We start from the raw sequence: 14556 nt of genomic DNA on the forward strand, positions 1-14556 counted from the left end.
TGTTCATCCAATCGATCGGCTTCAGTTAGCAGCAGTAGCGAAAGAATCGCTCGATCGGGTTCAGTTAACAGCCATCGATCGATCGCTCGGGTTCAGTAACGCGTAGCCTGCAGTGCAATCGCTCGGGTTCAGTTAGAGCCCAACGCCTCGCTCGGGTTCAGTTAGATCCAACGCCTCGCACACACGCGCGTACGTGTACGAGAGAAACGCGCATCGCTCGGCCCCCGACCTCCCACCGTAACCGGGAACTCCTCGAAATTTTCCTCCCCCTCGCTTCTACCACGGTTTTTTCTGTCATGGACGGCCCAAAGAATGTCATGCAGCTGCGTCTCCGGCCCGCCCAGGACGAAAAGCCTATTTTCTGTCATGATTTTTTGTCATAGAAGTAGGAGCCCACCACATCTATGATGATACCGGGTTTTGTCACAATTATCGTCATAGAAGTGTCATATGTATGACAGAAAAAAATTCGTTCGGCCCAAAATGTCACGGATGTGTCTTTTTTTTGTAGTGTACTAAACGATCAAGTGCTAAGCTAACGGAATGGGTCAAGTCAATCACATCATTCTCTAATGATGTGATCTCGTTAATCAAATGACAACTCATGTCTATGGCCAGGAAACTTAACCATCTTTGATTCAACGAGCTAGTCAAGTAGAGGCATACTAGTGACACTTTGTTTGTCTATGTATTCACACATGTACTAAGTTTCCGGTTAATACAATTCTAGCATGAATAATAAACATTTATCATAATATAAGGAGATATAAATAACAACTTTATTATTGCCTCTAGGGCATATTTCCTTCAGCAATATGATGAAAACCCCATCTTGTTATCCTCGATGGCAACATTACAATACGTGTCGGTTCCCTTCTGTCACTGGGATCGAGCACCGCAAGATTGAACCCAAAGCTAAGCACTTCTCCCATTGCAAGAAAAAAACAATCTAGTTGGCCAAACCAAATCGATAGTTCGAAGATACTTGCAAAGATATCAAATCATGCATATAAGAATTCAGAGGAGATTCAAATAATATTCATAGATAAGCTGATCATAAATCCATAATTCATCGGATCTCGGCAAACACACCGCAAAAGAGTATTACATCGGATATATCTCCAAGAACATCGAGGAGAACATGGTATTGAGAATCACAGAGAGAGAAGAAGCCATCTAGCTACTAGCTATGGACCTATAGGTCTGAGGTAAACTACTCACACTTCATCGGAGAGGCAATGGTGTTGATGTAGAAGCCCTCCGTGATTGAATCCCCCTCCGGCAGGACGTCGGAAAAGGCCCCTAGATGGGATCTCACGGGTACAGAAGGTTACGGCGGTGGAAAAGTGTTTTTGTGGCTCTCCTGATAGGTTTTGGAATATTTGAGAATATATAGGCGAAAGAAATAGGTCGGTGGAGTCATGAGGGGCCCACAAGGGTGGGGGCGCGCCCTACCCCCTGGGCACGCCCTCCGTCCTTGTGGACGCCTTGTGGCTTCCCTGACGTGCACTCCAAGTCCTCTGGATGTCTTCTGGTCCAAGAAAAATCATCGCGAAAGTTTCATTCCTTTTGGACTTAGTTTGATATTCCTTTTCTGCGAAACTCTAAAACAAGGAAAAACAAAAGGTGGCACTGGGCTCTAGGTTAACAAGTTAGTCCCAAAAATAATATAAAATAGTATAATAATGCATATAAAATATCCAAAATAGATAATATAATAGCATGGAACAATAAAAAATTATTGATACGTTGGAGACATATCAGTAGGGGGAAAACCTCCACGTAGGTAAAAAAATTGCCATGCATAGACTATCTTCTTCCTTCTCCTCCATTCTCTTTTCCCCTCTCCCTCATCTCCCGATTCCCACCCACCCGCCACCACCGGTGACCTCGCTGTCTGGCAACACCCATGGTCCCCTCCCCTGCCTCTGTGAAACCCCCCACCATCTCCCCTTCCGCCTCCTCTCCCAAGTCGAGCAGCAGCAGGTAGGCGCGGCCAGATCCGCCACGGCCGCCGGCGTGGTTCTGGATCCACGCCCTCGTCACGCGACGGAGGGGTCGGCTGCTTGTCCCAGTCTCCCGCACAAGGAGTGGATAAGGTGGCGCCATCATCGTTGATGTTCGTGGCCGCGCCGCCCTCGACCGGTGGGTGGGTCTCCTTGGGGCCGAACCTGGACGTTGATGGCCAGATGTGAGGTCGCGAAGCTTCAATCTTCTCACCATCGATTTACGATGTTACATAAATGCACTTTCACTATGTTTTAATCTGGTCAAAGATGTTTGACTGCAACGAGGGCAATATGTGGACAGGTTTGCCCCTCAATACATGTGGGGCCTCTTGGCTCCGATTCTCTCCCATCGCCTTCAGAGCCACCACGGCGCATGATGCAGTGAGCGGGTGGCTGCTGCAGCTGTATTAATATATTTTTTGGTGTGGCTAGGTCTCAGTCGACTGAGTCAAGTGATATAGTATGTAAAAAGAAGAACTATTTTTTATATAAATCTTCATGCAAAATCAAAGAAAAATAGTATCACCTGAGACATAAGGAAGTCTCAATCGACTGAGACTTTGCAAAACTGATTTTTTTTTTCCGAGAGATGCTACAGCTACGGGCAGTTTTTCACGGATTCAAGGCTACGGACAGGATTGTTGTCACCTGGTTGGATGGAGCAGGGCCCCACCCCTGGATTTCAGGGCTTAGGAGTGAATTAGGAGATGCCACATACGTCTGTAAGATGGTTCCTGTAAGCCTCATCCGTAAGTCTATCATTTTCTTTTTTTCCTGCACGCCTGTATTAGAATTTAGAAACACAACCGGAGGGAGAGGAGGCACGATGCAGTGCAGCTTATGTGTGACTCCCATCTCTCTTCGCGTGCTTTTACACAAGCCCGTCCACATATTTCTGTAACACCACTAAACGGAACAGGGGTAGCCCGTAATAAGGATGTCAAAAAACCGGAGGGAATCCAAGAGTAGTGAGAACCACACAAAAATCCATTCAATAAATAATCCACCATCTGGACACCGGTCCACCATTTTACTGGTTGCTAGGCCACCGACTTCAACCGGACCACACCTCCTCCACGGACCTCCATATCAAACGCGCATCAACAGTAGCGAGCTACTTCGCCGGCGCCGGCGCCGGCGCTCTGTGCAGGATGCTCCCGGCGTACACGGCGGCCTCGAGGATGGAGGTGATCTCGTCGGCGACGTCCGTGGCGTTGCAGCTGTTCCCGTCGAACGTCGTCAGCACGGCCTCCACGCCCCCGCCCGCCGCCGCCGCGGCCGTCCTCACGGTGGCCACGCAGTCGAGCAGGCTCTGGTTGCACCACATGTTGAGGTAGTCGTCGGTGGTCTGGATGCAGGCGTCGTGGAGCATGCAGCAGGCGTCGAGGGCGTCGCACGGGGGCTCGCCGGGGCACCCCGTGTAGGACACGCCGCAGTACTTGCCGTACCGCATCAGCGGAGCCTCTGGTGCGGATCGGAGACATGGTATGAGATGAGAGAGAGAGAGAGAGAGAGAGAGAGAGAGAGATATCGCGGCCGGTCGGCGGCGGAACAGACGACGTGCGTACGTACCTAAGGTGCCGGTGCAGTACGCGGACTCGCACGTCCGGCTGCACTTCTGGTCGTCGCCGTCGCCGGGGCTGGACGGCGGCGGCGCCGCCCCGAAGATGCCGCCGCGGCCCAACGAGCGGCCGGCGGCGGCGAGCAGGAGGAGGAGAGGGAGGAGGCGGCCGGCGTGCATTTTCACCGTGTATGTATGATTTGGTCGGACGGCCAGAAGGAGGAATGGAGGATGGCGATAACCTAAGCTAAGCTCTAGCTGCTGGACGTGGATTAGTACGTGCATGAGCGTGCCAGTGTGGTGGTGGTTTTGGAGGTTCAACGAAGTGGTGTTTGTTGGTGGTAGCTCTGGTGGCAGTTTGGTGTCACCGTTGGGAAATTGGATGGGTTAGTTTAAGTGTTCAACAGTGATTTCAAAAGGCAATATGATATAACGAATTGTTGAAAGAGCTGCCTTCTTTTTGATTGCCTGCTAGTAGAAGCAAAAAGCCAGGAGATTAGGCTCAGAGATCCTTTGAAAGAAGACACATACCGTTGTTTGTTTGTTTTGTTAGCTCAACGGCTTAGTTGGTTCGTACTACGCTCTTGGTGAGGTAGGGTGGCCGATCCCCTTTGGTGGACCATGTGAATGGATGTCATTTTGGATAAACTTCACAATGATATCGTCCCTTTAGCGTTTTTGGTACTTGTCACTCGCGACTCGCGAGGAGTTCGGTGGAAACTGGACATTGGCCAGGTCCAAGGCATAGTTGTGGCCTAGGAGGCTCCCATGGCCACAATAATGGTTTGCGGCCTCGTCCTCATCGATTTCGTCGTTGGCGGTGTTGTCATCCGCCACATGCTCGATTGGCAGGAGCCCCTAATCGACACTATTGATGAGTGTGGCTCGGCCGACATCACCAGGGGAGGCGGTAGGGAGCACGCACGGTCACCGGAGGAGGCATGAAGGCTTGCGGTGGCATCGATTTCGTCGTTGGCGGTGTTGCTCTTCCTCATCAAACCTGTGGCCACACAAAAAAAGAAGGATTGGATTAGCACTGAAATATGTTTTTGTCTAAAGGAACAGGGAGTTGGCCGCTCCCTGGCTCCGTTACTCAAATGAAACCTGCGATCAGGTCCAAGTAGCAAGTTATTTTCCTTCCTTTGTGGGTAGGTCCAAGCACAAAGTTTAACCACTACAAAGGTTCAGAGATATCTCGGCTAGCTAAGCAACCTACCGTCCTTGCGCATATTTAATCAAGATCTACAATAACATACCCTTTTCTACTATTTCACATATATGCTTTGGGAGTAAGCAGGCAGCTTCTATCTTTCTTCAAATAAGTGGAAGGTACTTTAGTTCTTCGAAACGCATTAGGAGTTTAATAGCAGCAACAAACAATGGACACATTACATTATGGAAGTAGCAGCACAAACGGTATCAGCAGCTGTACTGGCAAACTATCTCCGCTATCGAATAACTCAGAAATTGATTACATTAATCGACTTGCTCAAGGTTTACCAGCAAGTGCAGTCCCAGGTCTAATTAATAACCTAGAGGGGGCAGTAAAGAGATAAGAAAAAACAATGTAAAGAAGAGAAAATCGGAGGGGAACAAAAAAAGAAGACGCTACAGAAAATTACAGTATTATACACAAAATAACCTAGGAGGACCACCCAGCCTTTTTCTGTTGCTTAACGCCTCTACACAAATCTTTACAATGCATGGTATAATCAAGAACGCCTTCCACCTTCTGGCAAAAAAATGTTGGAACACTGCACAAACCAATGAGAACAACTCTTCTAGACGGGAATCTCTGGTTCGACACGTCTAAGCCTTGCCTTTCCTTTTAGCATCTAATGCCTGCATTGAATTCAGTTTCAGTCAGTCATAATAAAGTAACAATAAGATTTAAGGAGCCATACATCGTACACAGGAAGTCAAAATATCCTACAGAAGAGATACCTTATTCTGGAAAGTTCGCATGACCAATACGATTAGATCGCGTAGCCTGCAGAAGTATCACTGAGTCAGATATATGAATTTGTCACCCTTTGTAGAAAGAAGCATTAAACAAAAGGTTAGAAGTTTGAGAAGGTAACAGTTGGCACCTAACGTCGTTATCCTCATTATTGGGCTCCGTTATTCCCTGTGTATTAAATGGTAGATTTACACCACCAGAACTTACTAAAACAAATTGAGTAGTTCGTCCATTGGGAATTTTCGTCTGCAAAGAAAAATCATATAATATCTCTCAGGAGCAAACATAAATACTGAGTGAATAAATGTGCCTGTCAGACAATGTACCTGTAGATTTGGTGAATATTTCTCGTCAATTACAACTTCATCCTTGTGGCTGATGTTTATTTGATATCCAGTTCGTCTAAGGACCAATGTGGCATGTTCCCATTCTTCAGGAGAATACCCCTGCTGTGAAAGGAACGCAGATGTAAGCCCCCACTAATAGTTTAGGAGCAATTTTGCTAACGAACTTACGAGAGCCTATTTTGAGCACAACCGTCTTGGTAAACTAGATGCATCGTCAACGAGCTAACAAACCGAGAATATTCTGAGCTTAATGCTGTCAGTTTTGAACAAATCACATTAACAATCATTTCTGCCAGCCCTACTCGTGACCCTTCTATTGTACAGAATACCCTAAATCAAATCGAGCAACTGTTTTAGGTCTATGGTTCTAATTAAAAAAAAAGCTAGAAAGATGCCGTCCATTTCTTCAATTTGAAGTGCTAACTCTGTAGTTTATCAGACACAAAATGTAACAGAAGAATATTGTAAGCATATGGAGGGTCACAAGTTTAAGCTACATCAACAACAACACATAATAATAACTTGTAAAATATGATTAATGGCATCATCAAGAAGCCTTCCAAGTGAACATTCTGTTAACTTCATAGGGTATCGAATTTTACTTCAGGCAGAATAATAAATACTTCGTGGCATACCAGGACATAAACATCAAAGTCGGCTCTCCCCCTTGAAATGCATATATTGATGTCATTCTGCATTTCTTGATCTGCATAATATAGAACAGAACTTGGATAATTCTAAGAAAATGAAGTGTAAATCAAATGCAGAGCTATTCTAAGAATAGTCCACAAAACTTGAAAATGTATGTACACTATACCTCATCTTTTTCGAGAAAACCCAAAGAACTAAACCCTATATTATCATGTGTGACAAGGTATGGAAAATTACCATAAAAAAACTACATTGCCCAAAGAAAAAACCCTATATTATCATGTGTGATAAGGTATGGAAAATTACCACAAAACCCTATATTACCCATAGAACCAAATCCCAATCCCTAATACCCTATATTACCACAAAACTTGAAAATGTAAGTTCACTAACTTTGGTGGTCTTCAGGTTCGTGCTTTTCTTAGACCTTGGTTTACTATATGTGTAAGTACGCATTGCATCCCCTTCAAGTTCTTTCAGATGAGCAAAATAATGACACAAACATACGTGTTTCCTATCCATAAGTTGAGTACAAGTCTGTAACTCATTTTCTACAAAATGCACTTTCCCACAAGCATGTACCATCATTACGAGCATTCAGTTTTTGTTTTCAAGAACAAAAATGCAAAGAATTTTAATTATGTCTAGATTAATAGTGTTATTCAAAAAATTAGCACTCCCTCCGATTCATATTACTTGCCGCTCAAACGGATGTATCTAGCACTGAAATACGTCTAGATACATCCGTTTCAGCGACAACTAATATGGATGGGAGGGAGTATCAGTGTATCACGACCCTGCCATGGAAGATGGTATGTACCGTGGCAAGCACGCAACAGCAGGAAAGGCCAAAATATAGTCTATGGTTAATTTAAATTAAATTAATATTAAGGGGTTGATTTATCAAACATGATAAAACATAGAAAAAAGGCATTTTAAGTAGATGAACTTCCACTTTACCAACAGGATACAATGGACTACTAATTAATAGTAGTGTCTCGAGATCCCGCAAAAAAAGAGTAGTGTCTCGACATTTTCTAAATTCAAAATATGGAAGTGAGAATACATCAATTGCAAACGTTGATCCAATAATATTAGAGCACAGCATGACAATATAACAATACATGCTATCAGGGATGCAAAAGAGGCAACGGTATATACATCATAAACTTACCACAAGTTATCTTGTTCTCATTGTTAGCAAACTCCCTCACCAAATCACCCTACAATCGAGCGGAGCAACTCATCAAACTCAAATCGCAAAAAAGAGCACTGTGAGTAAAACAAATTCAGAACTATCAGCATAAAGATTCATGTGTCCGTGTTGTACATAATTTTATTTCAGACCAAAGCATTTAGAAACAATTTGCAACTACATTCTATCAGCTACATAATAAATATGATATTCTGCAAGCTAAAAGAACTACAAATGGAAATCAAGATGGGAACTTCCTGTGCAAACTATCAGTTTTAGAAAAAAGAATCAAGAAACACTCGGATAAACAGGTTTTGTCAAAAAAGCCAGATGGTCGTGGGCTTATGCCTATATCAAATCAAGAAATAACACTTTAATTGATAGGGTTGTGCTTTACAGGCTGTTAAGTAGGCAAATAGTTCACACACTGATGCATCAAATGGTGAAACAAAAATAACAAAACAAGATCAGCACATCAGGACACCAAGAGTGTCAAAAATACCAAAACTAGTTTATAACAATGGATGGAGGAGACTTAGCAAGTATATTTACAATAAGAGAAGCCACAAAATGCTTCAAAACTTGAGGGTAGCAAATCAGGTTCAAATCAAATATAGTGGTAAAAAGTTGAATATTTCAAATCGCAAGACCAGCATTTTAGTAAATACAAGGGAGAACTGGTCCTCCATGGTCAGTTTGGTCAATCTTTTAGTAAATCACAATTTACCAAAGTTGCAAAAACTGTGTAGTTTTAGGGTTTTTCAATGTACTGCAAAAAAAAACTTTAATAACTTTCCTAGTTTCAACAGAATAGCCAAGTTGCCGCTGGGAGAAATAGTATCTTCCTAAGTGGGTCCTTGGACAAACTTTTTCTATCAAACGTTGTGTCTTTGGTTCCTCCATTTGCAAACAACTGTTGTTCTATAATGTGTTTGGTATCTTCGAGACTTGAGTACTACATCACATGAGCTTGTAGTCTACAATACAAAATTACCCTAAATTAATACTTGTTAACAACCTGGCGGCCACTATCATCCATAGGAGTGCAGTCTACAGCAAGAAGAGTGCCAACATCATCTGCAGTAACCACATAGTCATACATCGTAGCACCTGAATTGCAGAAAATATAGAACTAGTCAGTGTAGCTACTTTTTCTCTGAACATTATCACATGGGTTGTAGGACAAATTTCCTTCTTTACCTTCAATAGAATACCTGGTGCCATCTTCATGACAGCGAACCCACTGAAAACAACATTTCCAAGAGAAAAGTTTTATTGCAGGATTTCGAAATTCCCAGCAAAGATAAAAGAATCACAATCCAGAGTCAGAACACAACATACCTGGAAATTACAAAGTGTAGTACCATTTGTAGGGAAACCACATGCTCTTAAAGTAGATCCTGGCCTAGGATCGCCGACAATTTGAAATCCCTCAATACCAGGTAATGGATCACCTAGGTTAAAAGTATGTATATATCAAAGGATATGATCTAGAATCTTTTTTGGTTAAAATATTAGCTATTAATTTACCATCAGCTGAGTACTCTTGAGTATCATTCCTATAGAACTGTGAGTCATCATCTAATCTTGCTTCTCTAGGACCAGGATTTTCTTCAAAATAATTAGAGTGAGTAGGAGCTACCATATCCCTGAAAGGCAGTGCCAGAAACAGAGGTCAACATTCTTCCATGTCGATGACATATTTGAATGGATAGTCAGTAACACAATTTCAAAATCTAAACTAAGCATACTGATTAAAAGTGGATCCATTGTATATTTGCTCAGCATGTCTATCATTTGGATCTTGAGCATACTGAGGGAAATTGTTCCTGTTCGCGTCCTGTAAATAGGAAACAATTATATGTCAAGCTACAATGTTAAACAAGCTATTTGCAGGTTCATGTTATCATACCATATTGTAAGATGAGGAAGTGTCGTTTCTCAACGGAGTTGCTTGTTGAGGATTGGGATTATATATGTTTCCAGGTTGACTTATATCGCCTAAACTGTCCTGAATCAGTATAATCAATCAACTGAGTGCCTTAAAAAACAAATATTTTAGTAGATACTAAAATTACTATTAATAGGCTTCAGTAACATAGAAGGTAAAAAGGCTCGTAATCAGCAATTAAAGACAACAACAACAAAGCCTTTAGTCCCAAACAAGTTGGGGTAGGCTAGAGGTGAAACCCATAAGATCTCGCAACCAACTCATGGCTCTGGCACATGGATAGCAAGCTTCCACGCACCCCTGTCCATAGCTAATTCTTTGGTGATAATCAGCAATTAAAGACACAACTACATATTCAGTCATGCAGAGTCATACACAAAGCTATTCAGCAAACCAAAATACTTCAATAAGCATTTGTTCAAATGTAAGTAGTATTGACTATAATCTGGTTTTTTTTGTGCCAACTTATCCAAACTTGTGAAGTTTTAGCAATCTTGGTGACACACACACAATCCATATGTGCCAACACGGGACTTCGAATAGTCAAAATAATTCAGAGTTGAATACTTCACCGGCTTGAAGATGCATAGCTGAGCTGAGGTCACTTACATTTAACGATCTGATCTTCCATTGCATCTGTTGGTACAAGCGCTGAAAATTGTGGTCAAAAGAAAGATGTTACATATCCATGTTAACCACTGGGCACAGAGTTTAAAAGACACTGGTAAACGACTCCATCATAAATACTAGACTAGGCATTCTGCATCAAGCAATTGAACAATAACTGAGCAAACCAGAAAAAACATGGTAGTATAACAGATATCTTAAATAAGATAGCAAAGAAAACTCCAGTCCCATAGAGCTATTATGATGGCAATTAAAATCGCATACATATCAAAGATGCAGAATATGTTTGACTTGACGCTTAAAAGATAGAACTGAATTCTTCACCAACAAACAGGCCTTTAAAGTCAAACCTTGCAATGAAAATATTTTTTGTAAATAATATAGCACTCAGCCACTAACTACCCTGTTGTGTCTCAAGTCGACAGTACATTATACTCAATAAAAGGGATAAAACTTAGATAAAGTTTATGTAAAGATGTGAAGGTATCTATCAGACAATTTGAGGGAATCTATTGTCAAGCTTTTGATAAGGAGTGGATCCGTTATATCCATATTAAGTCTGCACTGACATCAATAATATTTCCTACCATGTCCAGTAAACATCATACATTATACTGGCATTAGCAAAACATAGCTAATACAGCTCTAGCTCATACAAGTAAATTAATCCTTATGAACCAAATCATTATTATTACCATCCAAGTAACAAAGAAACTAATTTGGGCAAATACAAAAGTATGTATGTACTACCTGGCAAGAACAATTTAAAAGTAACTGACAAATAAGAGTTACCTTTGTAACCGTTGTAATGGTTGAAGGATATATTTGAGGTGGGCGAACATCGTATTCTGCTAACATACCAAGCAATGAAGAAGTGAACAAGTAAAGCTCTTCTTCCTCACCCTACAAGGTTTCAACCGTATGTTTCTGAATTCTTACGAGACAATAAAAAAATCATGTACTACATAATCTAGTTCATATTAAATGGTTGATAACAATGAACTGAAGTTGCCTCATGCAACAAACTAGGACTACCGCTGCATATGCCACTGTAAAGTCAGTTGCATAGAATAAATGCCACTCAACAACTCACTTAGCATTTATCTAGATCACAAAATATTTTGGTCGGATGCAATGCAACTAAAGATATGCAATCATGCAACAGCAACAGTAAAGGGGCTACAGCATCTAAAGAAAGTAATGCACACATTTGTATAATTTTGCCGCATTGTTTATATGTTTATAATGCTGTATTTAATACAGTAATGAATAGTCAATTACACGCAACACCCAACCCTTTATAAAAAGGGCCACCTGGATGACTAGGCATATTGGTGGTAGTAGTGGCAAAAATGGATATATCATAAAGAGGCTTGAGCATACATTCTTGAAATGTACAATAGCACCATACTTTTAGTTCATTTGCCAATCTCATATTTTCTTCAATGTGGTTTTTTTTCTCGTTCAGTTGCTTCAAAGCACCAGATATAGCATCTTCCTGCCTCTCGTCAACAGCCTGTCATAGTAATATACTTTTATTAGCACAAGACTTTACAAATTGGTCGTGCAGCAAATGTAAATCGTATCATTCATATAGACCATCCTCAAGTCTGAAAGCTTCCTCTCCAGAATATGTTTTTCGCTCAGCAGCTGCAGCTCCTACCAACACAGAAAATAATAACTGCAGTTATGGGTTACACAGAGGTGGTAAATCAAAAGGGAAGGACAAGGCACTTTTGCTTACAAATATGGTTAACTGATTCATAACCTTTAACATCATACCTTGAGAGATGCATCAGCAATTTGTTTGCGAAGCAACAGGATCTCTTCTTCCTGTGTCCGTGATCTAATGTAAAGCTCCTGCAAGAAAACATCATCGGGTTGAGAAATTGGAGCAAGTTCAGAAGATGCGGTAAATAGAAAGGATCCCACACAGTTACCTTAGTTTCAGGATCCATCAAACGAGTATTAGGATCTTCTGCAATTAAGTCATTGCGGAGGGATGCGCCCTGGAGCGGATGCCTGCCAGCACATGACATAGCCTCATTTCTCAGAAAATGGAATACAATCTAATAATGCACCTAGAATAGTTAACTTTCCACGAGTAAAGGACCTGACTAGAGTGTCGGAGTTCGGAATGAAGGGTTTAGCATCACCATTTTGCAAGCCATAGTCCCTAACAGACAAGCTGGTAAGCTCATTCCCTGGACGATGATCTGCGCCAATGAATTCAACAGGGGCATTGAATGGATCTCGCATATTCTCCTCCCGCGATCCTCCTATAGAAGATGAGATCACCATGTTAACCTAACCAAACCAAACTGGATGTTCCTTAAGAGTCTAACCTGAAAAAAAAAATCACATGCACAGCTACACAGACAACCAAGCAACGTTTGAACTTCTACATGGGTATCAAACAATCAAATAGTCTTTCGCTCCCAATGGACCAGTAAAGCAAGGCATTAAACCTCCCACGATTTCTTCCTCTATTCCCAAGCACATGTTTCTGGAATACAAATTTTCAAACTCCAAACAGCACTCACTTGATGATCATGAACCAACAACATTGCATACAATCTCAAGTTGGCTAGAGAAAAAATTGAGCTCCAAAACTAACATATAATTTCTTCCTCGATTCCCAAGCACCTGTTTCTAGAATCATTTATCCAAACTCCAGACAATGTTCACACGACTATCACGGCCCAACAAACATCGAGCTCCAAAACCAACATTTCTCAGCCAAGCAATGCATCACAGCACCAGCACGGCCCCATGACTAACCCCCTACCTAGTACTCGCGCACGAACCAAATCTGTAGGGCGAGCGAAAAGAAAAGCAAACAACCCTTCCACGAAGCGAGGAAATCAAAGCTGCGCTGGCACCCGTGCGAAGCCGGATCACAGCTACGGCGCACCCAAATCAGGGGAGGCGGCTCCTTTAGAAGATGAGAGCACCAGCCTTGACAATCACACGGCACAAACACATGTGGAAATTGCGCGCTTACAGGGCCGCAAAGACATTAACCTGACCAAACCTAACTGGACGATCCCTAAAGACTCCAACCTGAACAAAAATCACATGCACAGACTACCAGACAACCAAGCGTGGTTTGAACTTCTACATGGGTATCAAACAACCAAATAGCCTTTCGCGTCCAATGGATCGGCAAAGCAAGGCATTAAACCTCCCATAATTCACAAGCGCCTGCTTCTGGAATCAAATTTTTCAAGCTCCAAACGAAGTTCACCCTGGACGATCACGGCCCAACGAACATCACATACGATCTAACACAGGCCAGAGATAAAATTGAGCCCTGCAACCACCATATGATTTCTCCCTCGATTCCCAGGCACCTGTTTCTAGAATCAATTTCGTTTCCAGACTCCAAACGGCATCCACCCGACGATCACGAGCCAGCAAACGTCACATACCATCTACCGCAGGGCAGAGGAAAAAAATTGAGCTCCAAAATTAGCATTTCTCAGCCAAGCAATGCGTCACGGCACCAGCACGGCCCCGTGACTAACCTGCCTACCACTTGCGCACGAATCCAATCCGCAGGGCGAGCAGGAATAAAAATATAAAAAGCACAGGGCCCTTCCGCGAAGCGAGGGAATCACGGCGGCAGCGGCGGCGGCGCTGGTGCGAAGCCTGAATCGCGGCTACGGCGCGGCGCCCGAATCGGGGGAGGAGGGAGGGGGGTTTCGAGCGCGCACCTGCGTCGGGGTAGGGTTGGACGGGGAGGAGACGGGCGGGGCGCGGCGGGGTCCTTCGAGGCGGGTTCCGGGAGGGGACGGGGAGGGAGGCCCGTCGTCGCCGCCCGCGCTGTCGCGCTCTGCTTCCGCCGAGGAAGCGACGAGGAAGGGACGGGGGGGAGGGGCCGGGGGTGGAAGGACGGCCAGCGAGTGACAGAGAGAGAGGAATGGCAGCGAAGGGGAGAGAGGGGTACGTGCGCCGTGGAGAGTACGCGTGGTTTGGGCTGGGTCCACGCGGGTGGCGCGGGTTCCACTGGGCCAGGTTCTATGGGCACGTACTTGGGCCGACTTCAAGCGAGTGTACAATAGGCCGGCCCAAGTACTGTTATGTTCGTTCGATTTTCTTTCTTTTCCTCTCTTTTTTACTGTTGTTTACATTTCAAAAATATTATGCATTTCAAAAAATAATTTACTTTAAACGTCCATAACACATTTAAGGAAATTTTATAGTGTGGTGTACAAAAATTTTGATAGCATTAAAAATGTATGTACATTAAAAA

At 43.1% G+C, this 14556-nt stretch overlaps 2 protein-coding genes across 3 annotated transcripts; both read right to left on the bottom strand.

The window, feature by feature from the left end:
• Window positions 1-2841: 2841 nt before the first annotated feature.
• Window positions 2842-3865, bottom strand: LOC123164030 (probable phospholipase A2 homolog 2). Its single transcript, XM_044581453.1, has 2 exons — window positions 3582-3865; window positions 2842-3473 (listed from the first exon to the last, which is right to left on the bottom strand). The coding sequence occupies exons 1-2, from the start codon at window positions 3853-3855 to the stop codon at window positions 3124-3126; spliced, it is 624 nt and encodes a 207-aa protein (XP_044437388.1). The 5' UTR covers window positions 3856-3865; the 3' UTR covers window positions 2842-3123.
• A 1064-nt stretch (window positions 3866-4929) lies between these two features.
• Window positions 4930-14215, bottom strand: LOC123164029 (uncharacterized). Of its 2 annotated transcripts, XM_044581451.1 has the most exons (20): window positions 14018-14215; window positions 12415-12580; window positions 12242-12323; window positions 12084-12161; window positions 11901-11960; window positions 11713-11817; window positions 11094-11204; window positions 10284-10325; window positions 9636-9734; window positions 9475-9563; window positions 9254-9372; window positions 9065-9177; window positions 8924-8966; window positions 8742-8833; window positions 7703-7751; window positions 6513-6583; window positions 5857-5979; window positions 5661-5776; window positions 5515-5560; window positions 4930-5412 (listed from the first exon to the last, which is right to left on the bottom strand). In XM_044581451.1, the coding sequence occupies exons 2-20, from the start codon at window positions 12558-12560 to the stop codon at window positions 5380-5382; spliced, it is 1617 nt and encodes a 538-aa protein (XP_044437386.1). In that variant the 5' UTR covers window positions 12561-12580; window positions 14018-14215; the 3' UTR covers window positions 4930-5379. The 2 variants fall into 2 exon arrangements, with proteins under 2 accessions (XP_044437386.1, XP_044437387.1); XM_044581452.1 differs by lacking the exon at window positions 14018-14215 and having other exon boundaries at window positions 12458-12580.
• Window positions 14216-14556: the final 341 nt, after the last annotated feature.

Source organism: Triticum aestivum, chromosome 7D, assembly GCF_018294505.1.
Source record: "Triticum aestivum cultivar Chinese Spring chromosome 7D, IWGSC CS RefSeq v2.1, whole genome shotgun sequence".
NCBI classification, from domain to species: Eukaryota; Viridiplantae; Streptophyta; class Magnoliopsida; order Poales; family Poaceae; genus Triticum; species Triticum aestivum.